This window comes from Nanorana parkeri, unplaced genomic scaffold (assembly GCF_000935625.1).
Source record: "Nanorana parkeri isolate BGI_ZX_2015 unplaced genomic scaffold, ASM93562v1 scaffold137, whole genome shotgun sequence".
NCBI classification, from domain to species: Eukaryota; Metazoa; Chordata; class Amphibia; order Anura; family Dicroglossidae; genus Nanorana; species Nanorana parkeri.
In genome coordinates, this window is record NW_017306405.1 from 291679 (window position 1) to 307847 (window position 16169).

At 38.4% G+C, this 16169-nt stretch overlaps 1 protein-coding gene across 1 annotated transcript in view; it reads left to right on the top strand.

Moving 5' to 3' along the window:
* The window catches only part of PTPRN2 (protein tyrosine phosphatase, receptor type N2), a 288746-nt gene that overhangs the window by 232539 nt on the left and 40038 nt on the right, over nucleotides 1–16169 (top strand). The window contains exons 6-7 of the mRNA XM_018553983.1: nucleotides 1847–1920; nucleotides 14878–14955. Coding sequence (XP_018409485.1) covers nucleotides 1847–1920; nucleotides 14878–14955 — 152 coding nt within the window. The remainder of the gene's footprint in view (nucleotides 1–1846; nucleotides 1921–14877; nucleotides 14956–16169) is intronic.

Below are 16169 nucleotides of genomic sequence, written 5' to 3' on the forward strand. Positions count from 1 at the left end.
AAACCGCCTATTTGCATACCAGCTACTATAGTAAAGTATCAAAATGCAATAAATGCTAGGTAGAAAATCCACTGAATTTTGTGTCTTCTGTTTATGGTATATTTTCTCTATTACTAACATTCTCTGTAAGGTAGAAGGTTGGAAATAAAATTCTATTGGTCTGTCACCATCCCTTTAAGCAATAGCAATTGTGCCTTCTTAAAGCATATCTAAGCCCAAAACCAGACATTGTATATATTGCAGCTTCTCAGTCTCTAGATGTTTTGGCTGCATTACTTTTAATTTGTCATGCTTTTTTCTTTTCTTGTTACCTGGTAATCCTGCAAATAACACACTCACTTCTCCACTGTAGCTATGGAAGGAGCCATGGTTTCCACCCAGGCTGGACTTCAAGCATAAAGAATTTACACTCCATATTGCTTCAAGTGGGGTCATTTGAAGTGATGATATTCCCTCAGTTCCAAAGCATATGCTCCAGTAATCATAAAAGCAAGAACATCCAGTAGTACATATGCAGATAGGCCAATCTGAAGCAACCAAAAAAGTAAGAAAACAGAGTGCACCAGCCTTGTGAAGCACATAAATCTAGTTTATTAAGTAAAATCAGATATCCAGACTCACAAACAAATGAGCAGTTTCTAAAATATAGAAGCTAATTCTGTCACTAGGCAAATAAAACATCAGGCACACCTTCAGCAACTATGTGACAAATGGTATAATTGCTGATGCGCTTCCATGGTCCCACCCCCTTTCCTCAGAACCACTACAGGCCTGCCTGGGGGTCTCTTTACCTGTTAATAGAATTAGACTTTATATGTTGCACACTGCACATTTATTTGGGACTATGGATACCTTAATTTTACTTAATAAATTGGATTTATGTTCTTTACAAGGCCAGTGTGCTTTTTTTTTTTTTTTTTTTTTTTTTTTTTTGTTGCTCCACATTGGTCCATCTGTACATAAGATAATGGGCATTCTTGCTTTTTATGTTTATGGAGCATATGATTTACAGAGAAGGGAATATCATCACTTCACATGACCCCACTTGAAGTATGTCTGCCTTTGTTCATCTTCATTACATAGGATTATAGGTCATAGCATTAGCAGTTTACACAAGAAAGATAACATTGTTTTGAATTTTAAGTTAAAGGAGAACTATGGGGTTAAGGCTTTTCCCCCAAGTTCTCCTTAGTGTAACAGGAGGACACAAACTAGCGTCCTCCTGTCACCCTAAGCTCAGTATATACTACTGCTCACGGAATACTGAGACGACGCAGCTGAAGCGGATCCCGACAATTATGTCTGAATCTGCCCAGCTGTGTGAGTGACAGCTGGCTCTGCCTATCTAAAGGCAGAGCCAGCTGTACCCGCCTCCTCCCCGTTTGATCCGCCAGCCAGCGCTGGCGGTTCGGAGCGGGGAGGGGGGAATCCAGCCCCTCCCCTGTCACGGCAGAGAGCTGTGACAGGATCGCGAGGTGAGCGAACGCCGGTATGTTTTCGCTCACCTCCCGATCTACTAAGCCGACCTGTGACAGTCTCATTGTCATAGGTGGGCTAGAACTATGAGGTGAGTGAAAAGCACTCACCTCATAGTTCTCCTTTAAGCTTTCAGGAAGTGACAAGGACACTGCATTTCCTGCAAAATCAACATGTATTTTCTGTATTTGCTAAGAAATACTAGCATGAAAAATGAAAAGTAATGCAGTCACCACATCTAAGGGCTGCTAAGCTGCAATATATGACATTTTTGTTCTTGGGTTTGGTTACCCTTTAATTTAGAAAAACAATTTTAATGAAGAAGTACACATACAGCTGTTCACAATAATATTGATGTTTTTCCTCCTAGATGACCACAACAGAATCATTCTGAAAGCGGAGAACAGCCACGATCATTCGGACTACATCAATGCCAGTCCCATAGTGAGTATTTGGCTGCTTTCTGTTTTCATCTTTCTGCTTCGTTAGACTCTGGTTTACATCCTAAGTGCCTATCGGCAAGTCCTCTTTGCCTCATGTTACTGCATTACTAATGGATGCAATTATGAGTTACAGAGCAAATGGTTGATGCTGGTTGCCATGGTTACAGATGAGTAGCGATAGCTATGTTGATGGGATTACATGACTGGGTTGCCTCTGGCCTGTAGAAACCTGTAGTTAATTTTTTCATGTGTCTAAAATTGAAATGGATTGTTACATTGAGGAAAGTTTCCACAAGTCAACTTACTTTCACAAATTAATTGTGTTATCAAGTTTATGATTATTCTGTTATTCAATAGTTACATAGTTACATAGTATTTGAGGTTGAATAAAGACATTAGTCCATCAAGTCCAACCTATTAGGATCTCATTCTAGGAGTACCTGTACCCCTGTATATTACCTGTACCCCTGTATATTACCTGTACCCCTGTATATTACGGTCCCTTAAGAAATCGTCCAAAAGTTTCTTGAACAATTCCACATTCTTTGCTGAAATCACTGTCTGTGGCAGTGAGTTCCAGACCCTAACTGATCTTACTGTGAAGACCCCCCTTCGCCCCTTGTGCTGGAATTTTTTTTCCACCAATTTTAGGTGGTGGCCTCTAGTTTTTGTAATGGAGTTAATTTTAAACAGTTTATCGCTAATGTTGCTGCCACCATTGAACATTTTGTACATGGAGATCATATCCCCCCTTAATCTCCTCACCTCCAATGTGAACATTGCAATACTTACTTTAAATTTGGTAGTTGTGTTATATTGTAATTTTGACAGCTTTTAAGGTGCACCTAGATGAAGTCAACTGCCCTGGATCTAAAGGTTGGAGTTCTATTTTGCAGTTGGGTGCTCAAACTACATTCTGTACAGACTAAAAACATATTCAGTTGCCTTAGTCCTTTTATTATTCTGTTATTTGTCTGAGCCTCTAGTAGAAGGCTGCCAACCATGCAGATATGTGTGGACTGTGGTTAAAAAATGGAGGCTAGAGAAAACTACAAGTCAAAACTATCAACAGATCTATTATAGCCTGGCTAGTCCACATCAAGCTCACAAGCCGATCCTACTGATCAAAGGCCCCTCATCTCATTAAAGGACCAATTGAGTAGAAGAAGGGAAGAATTTGGCTTTTACAGCAAATTTAAGGATACCCTGTCACTAACTTGAAAAATTGCAGATAAAATCAATTAACTAAAATGCTTACTTGCTGCATTTTTCTTTTCTATGTATAATTTTTTCACTTGCAATGTGCCTCTAAGCCTGCTTGGGAAATCATCCACTCCTAGAAGAGTCAATTCACTATCACAGCCAGAGTTCCCCCTTTCTCATGTTTCAGCAGCCTACATAGATTCCGACAATTGTTTACACAGGCTAATTTCCCACATTAAATTGTGAAAATGCATAAAGTTCAGGTTGGATATTTTCTATACATGTTATGGCACATGATTTTAGTGCAGCACAGTGTGTGTTCTGCTGTTTCCTTTTTGCATATTCTTGTTGGAAAAGAAGATAAAAAATAATCTCTGCCTGCTGGACATATTGTATATGCTATACTTTGTTAACCAGCAGTAAAGCACATCACATGTAAATTTTACTGTTTTACCATACATTTCTATGGGCCCCAAAAGACATGATTTTTGCAGAGGTTTTTCATACCATACTGCACTGCAGCACATAGATATGAATTGGACTGATTGACTTGCATGACAATTCTATGTTTTCTGACAGTGTTATATTTATGGGAATGGCTTAGATGTGAGCACAGCCTGAAGATAACCTCTGCTTTTTCATGATATGCTCAGTGGTTTGTCATTTCTTCCCCTGAAATAGCAGCCTATCCTAATGTTCTAATTTAATGCATTCTTAAAGGTTCATATATTTGTTGCCCCTCAAACTGGAGAGTTGTCTATTTGTAACTTGGCTCTCTACACTTCTGGGTGATGCCCACCGGTTCTTGTATTGCTCCTGTCTCATAAAATGGTTAGGCCTCAATGCTTAAAGGAGAACTATGAGGTGAGTACTTTTCACTCACCTCATAGTTCTAGCCGACCTGTGACAATGAGACTGTCACAGGTCGGCTCAGTAGATCGGGAGGTGAGCGAACACATACCGGCGTTCGCTCACCTCTCGATCCTGTCACGCCTCTCTGCCATGACAGGGGAGGGGCTGGATTCCCTCTCCGATCCACCAGCGCTGACTGGATAATTGTCGGGATCCGCTTCAGCTGCGGTGTCTCAGTATACCGCGAGCAGCAGCTCGCGGTATACTGCGGCGCCTCCGTATACCGCGAGCTACCGTGAGCTACAGCTCGCGGTATACTGAGCCTAGGGTGACGGGAGGACGCTAGTTTGTGTCCTCCTGTTACCCTAAGGAGAACTATGGGGAAAGCCTTAACCCCATAGTTCTCCTTTAATATTATTGCTAAAAGTTACTAACATGGTATCATAAATGAAATACACACAAAACATACAGCCATTGTGGACCATCTATTGTTGTCTTGGTATTGTGCAAATACTAAAGCATACCTAAAGCCAAAATTTAGTTTTTTTTCTTGTGGATAGAGTAGAGAATGGTTAAACCCCTGTGTCCCATTGGAGAGATCTCCCTTCACTTTCCCATAGACATAACAGTAGGGGAGAGTGAGGGAAATCCCCACAGATTGTCACTGAAAAAAATCATCCCCATTAGAAGATTTCCTCTCTTTTCCTGGTGGCTACTCAAAACTGTGGATTTTTCCTCACTTTCTATCACTGTGAAAATGGTCACCACAACAGATAGGGTGGGCGAATCTCCCCAGAGAGGACACAGAGAGCAATAAAAACCTATCAGAGGTCTCACTTTATTCAAAGCTAAAAAAAACAAAAATCACCTATCCAAAAAGCATTACATCTGTTGAACATCTGAAAGGCCAACAAATGGATTTATTGTACATTTTTAAGATATTAAGACCATTAAAACAAGTCCTGTTGTAACTGCAGCCTCTTGGTATGTGATTCTGTGCTGTGCAGTCTCCATCAAAACAAAACTACTAATGTTAGTGTGCAGGATCAGGGAACTCTTGGTTTCTGTTTTTGTAGCTTTGGAGCCTCAGCCAATCAGAAAATGAGGCTTCCAGCAATGATAGGGATCAATGAGCCTAGCAACTAGCTGCAAATAAAGAATGCCAGAACATGAAAGCTACATTTCAGAGGGTTGCATGTGCCTTCTAAGAAAGCGAAGATGCACAATTTTTCTGTTTGACTGGAGAGTATGTTTAAAGTTGAAACATACCAAATTACCATACTGTAGAAGACAGATATATAGATCAGTCCTGTCATTAAACCAACTCTCCCAAGGTCAAAGAGTCAGTAAATAAACCTCTTTCAGATCTCAGACCACCCGCAGTTTTTAATCCCAAATTAACTTTCCATTGCACTAGAAGACATCTGTTACTTTGAAGTTACAAAGAACTTAATACAATGGCTCTACTAGTTTAGGGGATTGTCACCAAATCAGGCCATAAATATGGTGATCACATCAAACAGCTTCTGAAATATAAAGCTAGAGACCAGACCTGCACAGGCTGCAGGTAGACTTAACTAATATACAGTATATCCAGCTTGCTAATTATCTAGGTATGTCACTGGTTTGCTGTAGTCAGATCAATGCATGGTCAGTTCCGATTGGTTGCTTCAGCTTGCTGTATCTTGAACATTACTCTGTGCCTTAGGAAATAAGAAAGTTTAGGTTTAAGAATGTCAGTGGAAAGCCATCCTCTCTAGTAGAAGGCTGACTTAATGACCAACCAGGACATATACTGTATATGTGCTGGCTTTCTGTAACCATTTAAAGTCCACGTGCACATTCCCAAGAGAATACCAATACACACATGTGAGGAAGGATGAGGTGAAGTATACCCTTAAATATGCATGGTGAACTTCCTGTAACTCACCTGCTTCTAACATCAGTGGCCACAGTAAAGATGCTGAGAGCCAAACACATTGACCTCCATGTTGAAGTGTTCACTTGTTCACCCCCAACTTAATATTTGCGTAGCCAAAAACTATTAGAAGTGCCAAATGTTTCTTGCAATGTACAGCAGCAATTCTGTCACTCTATTCCAACCTCAGGGTAAACATTAGGCCTGATTCTGGCTGTTAACTGGCTGCTGCTGGCCATCTATCAGATGCCTGGAAAACTTTCTGGATGTTAGTTTGTAAATCTAGTATTGCTCTGTTCTGATTCTGCAGTATCACACAGTCATCCTATATACTGGTCATTTTTTTTTTGTCTAGTCAGACCACCAAAAAACTTTTACTAGCCTACATATATTATCAGTGCCCTTTGTGCAGCCTTATGCCTTAAAACAGTCTGTAGCATTTTACAGGCAGATGTATAGTCAGTTAAGTTATTCTTTTACATACACAACAAAAAGAGATTTACTTGTTATAGATAATCATATCAGTATATGTTTATATATTTTCAAGAACCTTGTAAAGAATCATGTGTCCTTTCTCATTATATATGTGTATGGGTCATTCATATTTGTTCATTAGATAAACAAGTTTTGTTTCCTGCTCTGTAGTGCTACACAATGGTTGTACTCACATTGCAAATTTATGACCTTGTACAAACAGGATTCAGCTTGTAAAAGTTCAGCAATAGCCTTGTAAATGTTTGCTGTACACAATGCTTCTTAGAGCATTGAATGTTTAGCCCGCAAGTACTCTCCATGTGACTAATATGTTGCCTCAATACCTATTAAGTAGTCAGGCTCACACATTGCATTAGTTAACCTACCCTGTAGTTAATCTACGAATCTCTACAATTCTTACAGTTAATACAACATCAAACATAAAAATGTACTTAAATTAGCAAAATATGTACTGATTAAATATGCACTATACTTACCCTGTAGCAGAAAGTTCCTTTAGCAGAGTCAGGTTTTCTGAGCTAAACTGGGATTCAGAAAAGAGTCTGTGGGGCTGATTTACGAAGCCCAACACGCACACGCGCAGGCTGCGTGCGCGTTTTAACCCGCAAAAATGCATTTACCAAGCGAACACGCACATCATGGCGCGGTTTCACGCAGGCATGGCGCGTTTTTATGTATTTACTTGCGCGCGTGTCGTGTAATATGCACCATCGGTAGGCACGCCACTATAATAAAAAATTGCAAGTGCTAGAATCATATTTCTACTACTGCCATACATGTGCAAATCATACATATGATACATAAAACCCCTGTGTCTGCTGCCTAAACCCGGCGCTTACAATAGGGAGTTGTCTGACGCAGGTTTTAAGTTTTTATTGAGTTTGGCTTATAGCACTAATGCTGGTCTATAGATCCTTATGCTGCACGTTTGGTTATGCTTCATCAGTACCGTAATTTGTATGTAGACATCCCCTGTCTGCTGTAATAAAACTGTAAGACTGACATTTATGTGTGTTAATCAGAAGACTTAATAGATTGAACCAGCAGTCCATTTTCATTTGCTTCTACATGGAGAACTATCGATGGGCGTGTTATTGACTTGTCATTGATTAACCAGTTTATGCAGCTTCTTTGTGCTTCGGCGTACAAGCTCTAAGTATACATTTATCAAATATCCCCCACTGCTTTGCGCAATCTAATTTATTGCTATATTGGTTTATCTTTTTCACAATGAAACACTGTTCTGAAGTTTTCTCCTTAATAAGAATGCAAACACTTTATTTTTACAAAATACAGAATTACTAGAAAGTACTGTAGATGCTGTTAAAGGGCCAGTACACTTAAAAGTGATATTTTAGTTAGGTGGAGCCTGATGGTGTGAGTCATTCACTGGCAAAAGAGAGAGAAAGATCTTGTTGCTGTAATTTCCTATTCTGTTCCCGTCCACAGTGTTGATATTTCATGTCCATAAATGACAAGTATATGTATGAGTATCTCTTCTATGGGTCTACAGAGTGGCAGAGGAGCTAAAGAAAGATGAGCAGCTTCAGGGTCCGTGGTACAGGGAATTCATTGCTTTGCCCTGCATGTGCCCAGCAGCAGATCACCTTATCCTCACCACAGTCATCAGACTTTATTTCAGATTTTATATGTCTGATCAGAAAAATTTACCAACAACTTGGTAGTGTGAGGGCCTAACTTAACTAACCATTCAAGTGATATAGAGCCAGGCGTCCACAAACATTTTGGTAATCTGACAGAACAGATCTGAAATGAAATCTGAAGATGAGTGGTTAGCACTAATCTTGGTAGCCATATGTGCTGTGGCTTTCAGGTGCTTTGGACAGTAGCATTGTTTCGGCACAGGCAGGCATGTCACTGTGATTGGTGGCCTATCACTTGCCTCATATAAGAGTTATCAGTGTTTTTCTTATTCTGCCAAGAGAATTTCTGGTGAAGGATCCTGACGGGTACTAATTTAAGAATGGCAGAAGTTATTCTTTCTCAGTGGCATTTAGGATTGGGTCCTTGTCATAACAGTAGAAAAAGGGTCCCCAGCACACTTTCAAGCTATCCAGTGGCTGGGAATTACTCTAATATATGTCCCTCAGAGTGAGAGACAACACTTATCTTTGGTGCCCTGATATGGTAGTGTGGTGTCCACATTTGTTTGCAACTGTTCGCAACTAAAACCTCTGTTTTTAACCTGAATAGTTTTTTTTTATGTTTGCTGGCTAGCTTAAAAGTGTGCTTGGGACCCCTTTTGTGTTGTTACACATATTGCCCTGCCCAAGGTCAGAGCGGCTGCCATATTTGTTTTTTTGGGTCCCTGTCATGATCACAAAGCCTATATACGGTATATGCTAAAATCAATTCCAAGTCCAGGTAAACCTAAACCCAGATGTTAACTAAAAGCCTTCAATTTACTTATTGCAGTCCATCTACTTTGTTCCATAACAGACTTCTTGAGCATGATTTGATGAATGTTTTATGGGCCCGACCAGACTACGGCATTGTGGTAACGCTCAGTTAATCGTGCACACACCACGCATTAACACAATGCACAAAACGTTGTGGTACATGATGGAGCCTTTAATTATGAGTAGTATCCTAACCCACATAGGCAGTCCCTTGCAACACACTTGCATTGTATCACACCACAACACACAGATGTGAACCATCTGTGCATTGAGGTGCACTGCATACAAATTTTGCATGCCTATTAAACTATTTATTGTGGTGCATTTTGATTGGGCTGCCAAAAAGCAATGTATCTTAATAGTGCACATGAGTGGTAACACACTGCAGCACATCAGACCAGTCTAAATAGGCCCTTAGCCTGTTATGTCTTGCTGCTTATATTATGGTAGGTAAATAAAGGGCTATACCCAAGAGCACAGTTATGCCACAGGTATTTTTATTTTTCAACCAGAAGCCCACAGCATCCTTATTTATAAAGCTGCCATATAGAAAAGCCTATAACATTACAAAGTTTTCAGCATGTCACATCTTCTCATTGACAAATCCGCAAATGTTGCTTTCATTGGTATACGGTATTTCGAGGAAAACAATAATTCTATTGTCTGAGCCAAGATTCCCCCTTTGTTGTCATACCACTGACCTGGACAAAGTTCTCATGTTGTTTGCTTTTCATTGCACAGATTCCTCCTTTCTCATGGATTTTACTAGTTCCTTTTAAATTGACCGTTAATGCTGGGGCTACACACAAGATTTTAATCACTTGTTAACAAAAGACCATTAGGGGTCAGTTTACTAAGCTGTAGAGTTTTTTTTAATTGTGTTCATTGTTTTGGCTCATCAGAATGTTCAGTCTACATGCAAAAGTATCACGGAGGTATGTAACTGTTATCATTTTGCTTGGAATAATTCAGCAACCATTGCATTTTTTTTCTCCTGAACTATTTTTTTAACCATGTAGTGTTATCTTAACCCTCCTCCAGCTGTATGTTCTTTTCTCCCCAGCATACCCCTTATGGGATCATAGAAGGAACTGCAGCCAGACGTTAGAGTATTTAAAGAGGATCTAGAGCCAAAACATTTTTTTTAGTTGGAGATATTTCCCTTGTAATTTTTTTAAATATTTGCTTGTGTCCCTACTGGGGCGATTCACCTTCTGTGTTCATCCTGGTGACCATTGTCCCCAGGACAGAAAATGATGGGAAATGTTTGATTTTGATTTGTCAACAGAACAGTAATAGAGGGGAAGACTTTCAATGAGGACCCTTGTTGCAGGAACATCTGTCTAGGTGTGGATTTTTCCTTACTTGGATTGATTAGCGCTCAATTTCTGTTGATGGCAAAAAGAAACCCAGCAAGGGTTTTTACTATGCCCTACTCTATTCAAAACAAAACAAAAACATTATTTGGCTTACTGATTCAGAATTATTTAAATTGTGTTCAAATTTATAATGATGCTTTATATTCTATGCTGTCAAAGCTGTTTTACAGCTGGATGATCTGTTTGGGTCCCAAGGTCCTGTTTATAGGGTTTGGTTTGTTGTGATCCTGCCCACAGTCACCAGATTAGACCAGATGCTTGTAGTGAATAGTTATTATCCCAATACAGTCTTCCTGGCAGGGTTGCCAATCACCCCTTGTGTAATTCTGGGGACTTAAATGATGTATCATTTAAAAATCCCCCCTCCCCCATCTCAGAGTACATCCCACCGAGAATATGGTGGTCCAAGGAACAGGTGGACCCCTGGAAGGAAAGTGATTGTGTTACAGAAAAGAGGATTCTTTTCAAGGAAAAAGATACTGTAGATTGGACATGGTAAAATTAGCATTTTGGAAAATGCTAGTTGTCTGACTGCCAATCTGATTCAGGGGCTACAATGCTTTAAGAGTCTGAAGTACTGAAGAACATGGAGTAGAATGACAGTCAAGCATTGAGCATTTTCATGGGAGAGAGGCCACAAGCAGCAGCTGATGACATTTTTTTACAATGGTTTTGTGGCTCTTAAAGTACAGGTAAAACACAGATGCAAATAACCACGGAACCTGTTATAGTGAACTCTACTCACAAGCTACAATAATCATTACAAACCATTTAACTCTTTCTGTGCCAGAAACCTCTACCTTAGTACAGTTGTCGTGTAGTGTTCACGCAGTCCATACAATGGCTTCCTCGAGTTACACTATAGGCAGTTCTTGTGTAAGTACCAGCTACACAGAATTGTTTGCCTGTCTCCAGACTGGCTTAGCTGTAATTGCATTTTGACTTCATAAGCAGATGGCATATTTTGCTGCTCTATAATCATTATGTTTACCACGTTCCAGATAGCGATTTTGTGACAGTAGCTGATTAGCACTAAAAGGCGCCGAGTGGCCTGTTTGTGATGTAGCAGATAGTGAAGCTCCTGACAGCAAAGCTCACATCGGTATTGATTCTGCTTGCTTGTGTCTAGCTGAGCATGAATGGCTGGCTACGCAGGGCAGCCCGCTCCTCATACTTATTTATTTAATTTGAATGACAGTGTAATGGCATTTATGCAAAGAAACATATGTTTCTACTACTTGGCTTGTTGTACAGATGAGCCTGGATTATTGTTTCATCCTAATCATATTTACAGTAGAAAACTAAGCTTGTGTCTTTTGATGCTTAAAGTGTAACACCTTTTTTTTTTTCAACATGTTTGATACATTTGATATGGTCAGGGTAACAGTACACTGCATGGACCAATTTTAATATAATTAAACAGGATAAAAGACTGATATAAAACCTTGCATAATCACTGTTCTTTGCTACATCTTATGTCAGATCAGGCTTGTCATACATACAATAGCATACAATGATCATTACCCAGCCAGCTGTTTTTAACAGACAGCTTATGCCTTTAGCAGTAGCAGACAACCATCCAACTTTAGTGGAAAGGGGATTGATTAGACAGGTTTGAAAACGTGGACTGATTGCTATTCTATTCTTTGAGATAACTGCACCCATCCTTATAGCTCCATTTCATTAAGCATGACCGCTTTACAAAAATGCTTATCAAACCAACCTTGCCTTAGATGCCCATGACATTTTAAAGTGGAACTCAAGAGAATATGTATGTCACTTTTGCATTTAAAGCTGCTCTCCTACTTACCAGAAATGTTTTTTTCTGAATGTACACTGAGCCATGCATGTGCAGCTCAGTGTATGTTGTCAGCATGCCTTTGGTGCTGGGATGAATTAACTCCCATGTGAATGCAAGGGAGTTATGTCATTCCATCCTGGCCAATCAAGATGGTTGAAGATGCCAAATTCAGAAGAAGAGCGGGCAAAGATGTCAATGGCTGTAACGAGGGAAATTGCAGTGATTGCCATCACTTTGACAAGCATGTCTGCTATAATGTGCAAATATGCTGTGCATAATTTCACATTAAGGCAAAGCTCTGTGGCGTCGGTAGCAGAGTTTAGATCTGCTTTTAAAGACCCAATAAAAAACACAAATCACTTGGCACGTGTAAAAGAAATGTCATACTTGCATTTCCAAGAAGCAATGCGCTAAATCTTCTCAATCTTGAAGAGCTCCGGGTGCTTCTGCTATTCAACATTTCCAAGTCCCCAGCTGGGCACTGTGGTTACTCAAACCAGTCACTACATCACTACAAGAAAATCTAATATTTATCACTTTCAGCAAACAGTTGGTGCTCAAAGCCACTGCTCTACATTTTCACCAAGCTAACTTTACTGCTATGCTGTAAACAACGTGACCTGAATAGCAGAAGCTTAAATCACAAACTTCTGAGAGATATACTCCCTCTCTCTTTGGAAAATAATACCCCATTTAGATTTTCAAGTAGACTGAGAAAATCATAATTAAGCAGATGAAGCTAAACATTATATTTAGAAAGCCCAGAATCAATAGATAAAAAGATTTATTGCAAACATTGAAAACATGCTTTAATGCATCAGTTTATAACCTTGTACAGTTAAACAAAATTGATCTTGACCAAAGCCTTTATAGATATCCTGTAATGGTAAACTTGGTGGTTGTTGTAATTTAGCTCAGTGGCATCACTTTCTGTATAGAATTAGCACTTTAGCTCATTGATTTTAGGTTCTGGCAGGAGTTGATTGTTAACAAATGAAAAGCTCCATGGTGCTGTCACATAACAAACAGTTCTCATATGATAAAACCACAGAGCATCAACTAGCTATGCAACCATTAAAATGTTCAATTGCATTTTTTAAAGTGTCAGGCGGAACATTAAAACCCCCATCAGACCTTTACAGTATTCTACTAAAATCAGGGCAAATTTTATTGCATCACTGATGTTGCTACTTGTATGTAGTGACATTGCACTTAATACAATACTTATTTGTATTATAAATAATGTACATGTTAGATAATGGCGTGTTTGAATGTATCAAGTTTTGTATTACTCGTCTTTTTGTGGCTGTTCCTATATTAGTTTACATTGTATAAATGTATAATGAAATACAATAGTTTTTGTGTTATTATCAACTAACTGAAAACATTCTAAAAAACATAGCCAAAAAGTTTGTTGGGCTTTATTTTCCATTTTTGTTAATACAGAAATGTTACATTGTGTTATATGCTTAAATAGCAGGCTGGAGGAGGTGGATAACAAGTAAGCTGGGTGTTAGATATGGCCTTTTCTAAAAGCACTATGCGTATATAAATGTATGATATAAAAAAGGGAAAAAAAACACTTTCTGTAATAATGAAAAGAATAACAACTGTGCATGAGGCCCCCACAGTGTTAAGTCTGATGGGAATTTTTTTTATTATTTTATTGTGGGTGGACATACATAGTCAGTATGTTAGGCACTGCAGGGCTCACAATGAATTATTTAACACAAGAGATCAAATGGTTTTCAGTGTTTGGATTAGGAGAACAGCGTAATTTATATTGAAGCCAATTAGGAAGAAATTGTTATCTGAAGAATCTACAGCAATTTTATTTTAGACCAAATTTATTTTCTAAATATATATATATATATATACCTCAAAGCCAAAGCCACCAGTGCATAATCTGTGTCAGCTCCTAGTGCATATGCAAAGGAAAATATAAATTGTAGTCTTGTGCCAGGAAAGAAAATACAGGCTTCACTAGAACATCATTTTGTTTCTGGATATATTGATGCTCGCGGTAAAGCATATAACTGTATATCATATCGCTGAATAAATTGAATAAATTGGGAAGGTTCTTTCAGCTGAAAGCCGAACTTATATCTGTGGTTTGACACCCAATTTTCCTAAACAAAAGGTAATGTAATATCATCAAGACTTAACTTGCTTGCCAAAGATGGAAGTTCTAAAGTATTTTATACATTATTATTAAAATAGTTAAACTTTTAAACTAATGCAAAAGTTGCAATAAATATAAATGTTACACACAATGTAAAAATATGTTTAAAAAAAGACTTGCAGGTCTCACTACTTTGGATTTAAGGAGCACTGTTCCAGATGACATATGTCAATTTAAAATTAAAGTGAACCTGTGACAAATCTACCATTAAAAAAAAGCATACGCAGAAGTTACTTTCAATGAAAACCGTGTATCAAAATGTTTAGGAGATCTAGGGATACAGGCAGCTGAGTATCCTTCTACCTCTGCCCTCCCTATTTGTCAGTGAGGCTACACATTATTTTTTGGACCATTAGGAAGACTCAGGGAGCTGGGCAAACTTGATGTTTAAATGAATAGAAATTAACATATGTTTTTGTGTGGATTTCCCAACCAACTTTTGTATATTGTTACACTTTGGATGACTAATTATTTAACCTGGACAATACCCAAGTATCATAATCTGTCACATTGCCATGACAAATTGCATAGTCTGACATCTGAAAATGTTGCAAGCTTCCATGCTGGCCTGTGCCTGATTAGTTTCTTTTCTTACAAATGAAAAAGGTACCAGATAGGCACCGAACATTATTTATGCCACATATCATGTATCAGTCCCACAGTTCATGATATGCCTATTAACAGTGTGATGTCTATATTTCTTTACAGATGGACCACGATCCCCGAAATCCAGCTTATATCGCTTCTCAAGGACCTCTTCCTGCTACTGTGGCTGATTTCTGGCAGGTAAAAAAGAGTTAATTTACTGTTTTCATATAAAATGTATTTTCTTCTGAGAAAGCGACTTCACCTAAGAAAGAATGCTTGGGTATGCATCATTTTAACTGGACAACTAAATCATTTTTTTTGAGTCTAGCATGAAATAATAGATTCTCTCTAGGCACGGGTATGCTAAGAAATTCTCTTTAGTGTCCAGACAGAAACAGACAATGTACACAAACTCCATTGCGCATAGCTGCTTTCTGCAATAGTGTAATACCAAACCTATATGTAAATGAGAACTTAAAATGATTTCCCCAGACATTCAACATTTACCTATCCTTAACATTGAACATTCTACATTTACAAATCCTTAATAAGCAGTAAATAAGCTTTATAACAAGCTCTCACTGACCTCTGTGGCTGCAAGCACCGTACAGTAATCTATCTTCAAAGATCAAGTCCTTCTGTCAGCGGCTCAAGGCGACTTGAAGGACAGTACTTGTGCTGTGAATTTGGAGGATGAATTTCTCTGCAGTGCCCGCAGCTGAAGAGGTCATTGAGGGCTTGTTTTTATTTAATTTACTACCTGTTAACAATATGTAAATACTTCAATGTTCACAACATGTTAACAGCCTTGCTGCAATTATTGCAGAAGGGCTTAAATACATTTTTTGGAGATAATCTCAAAAAATTATCTTGTATCACATGATGGATTCTCAATAATGTTTAAAATTTAGCAAAAGAAAAAAAATATGTTTATTATACACTTAAATCAGTAGATTTTTAATACTTATTGCCTCAAAGTCATATAGAAGAAATAAAACATGCATAGGAAAAAAGAATTACCTTTATATGTACAGGTTTAAAACATTATTGCAATTTCTGTACTGATTTCAGTGTTTTTCTATTTAATTTCCTCTTTGTAGAAAAAAATATTCAGAGAGAAAACAGATTAAAGTGTTGTGAGCACTGCAGACTAAAATTGATAGTTCTAATTCTCACTATAGAATGTGTGATACCATGGAAGAAGACAATTCCTGGGGAGCGCGTAGTACAATATAGTAAAATGCAGGATTTAAAACTTGATCAAAGCATCTAATGAAGTCTATTATAAAAAATTAAATAATGAATTCACATATCTTACAAATGTCCTTGCAGTCTTTGGGAAGTGCCTGGGTGAAGTAGGTATAGTCCAATCCACATGTAGCCAGTTTAGTGTGAATTTATTGTGTTTTGAG